At 44.7% G+C, this 244-nt stretch overlaps 1 protein-coding gene across 1 annotated transcript in view; it reads left to right on the top strand.

Annotated features, from left to right (window-relative positions):
- Window positions 1-244, top strand: part of LOC119586188 (kelch-like protein 3) — a gene marked incomplete at its 3' end in the record, with an annotated part of 9,193 nt that overhangs the window by 3,312 nt on the left and 5,637 nt on the right. The window contains 1 exon segment of the mRNA XM_037934890.1: window positions 1-121. Coding sequence (XP_037790818.1) covers window positions 1-121 — 121 coding nt within the window.

Below are 244 nucleotides of genomic sequence, written 5' to 3' on the forward strand. Positions count from 1 at the left end.
CCCGGAGAAGCCGTGGCAGCGCAAAAAGTCAAATATTAAAAGTCGAATATGTTTTCTACGAAAATCCGGCCAACTCTCGGACCTCACCGTCACTTTTCCGGGAGACACAAGGACGATCAAGGTCAGTTTTGCCTCGCTTTCTCTTTGTTTTCTTCTTCGTTTTCTTTCATGCAGCTTCGCTTTTTAGTGTGTATGTGTGAGTGTTAGGAGGGAGGGGGTTGATGTCAATATATGAACAAATTCG

This window comes from Penaeus monodon, chromosome 21 (genome assembly GCF_015228065.2).
Source record: "Penaeus monodon isolate SGIC_2016 chromosome 21, NSTDA_Pmon_1, whole genome shotgun sequence".
Lineage (NCBI taxonomy): Eukaryota > Metazoa > Arthropoda > Malacostraca > Decapoda > Penaeidae > Penaeus > Penaeus monodon.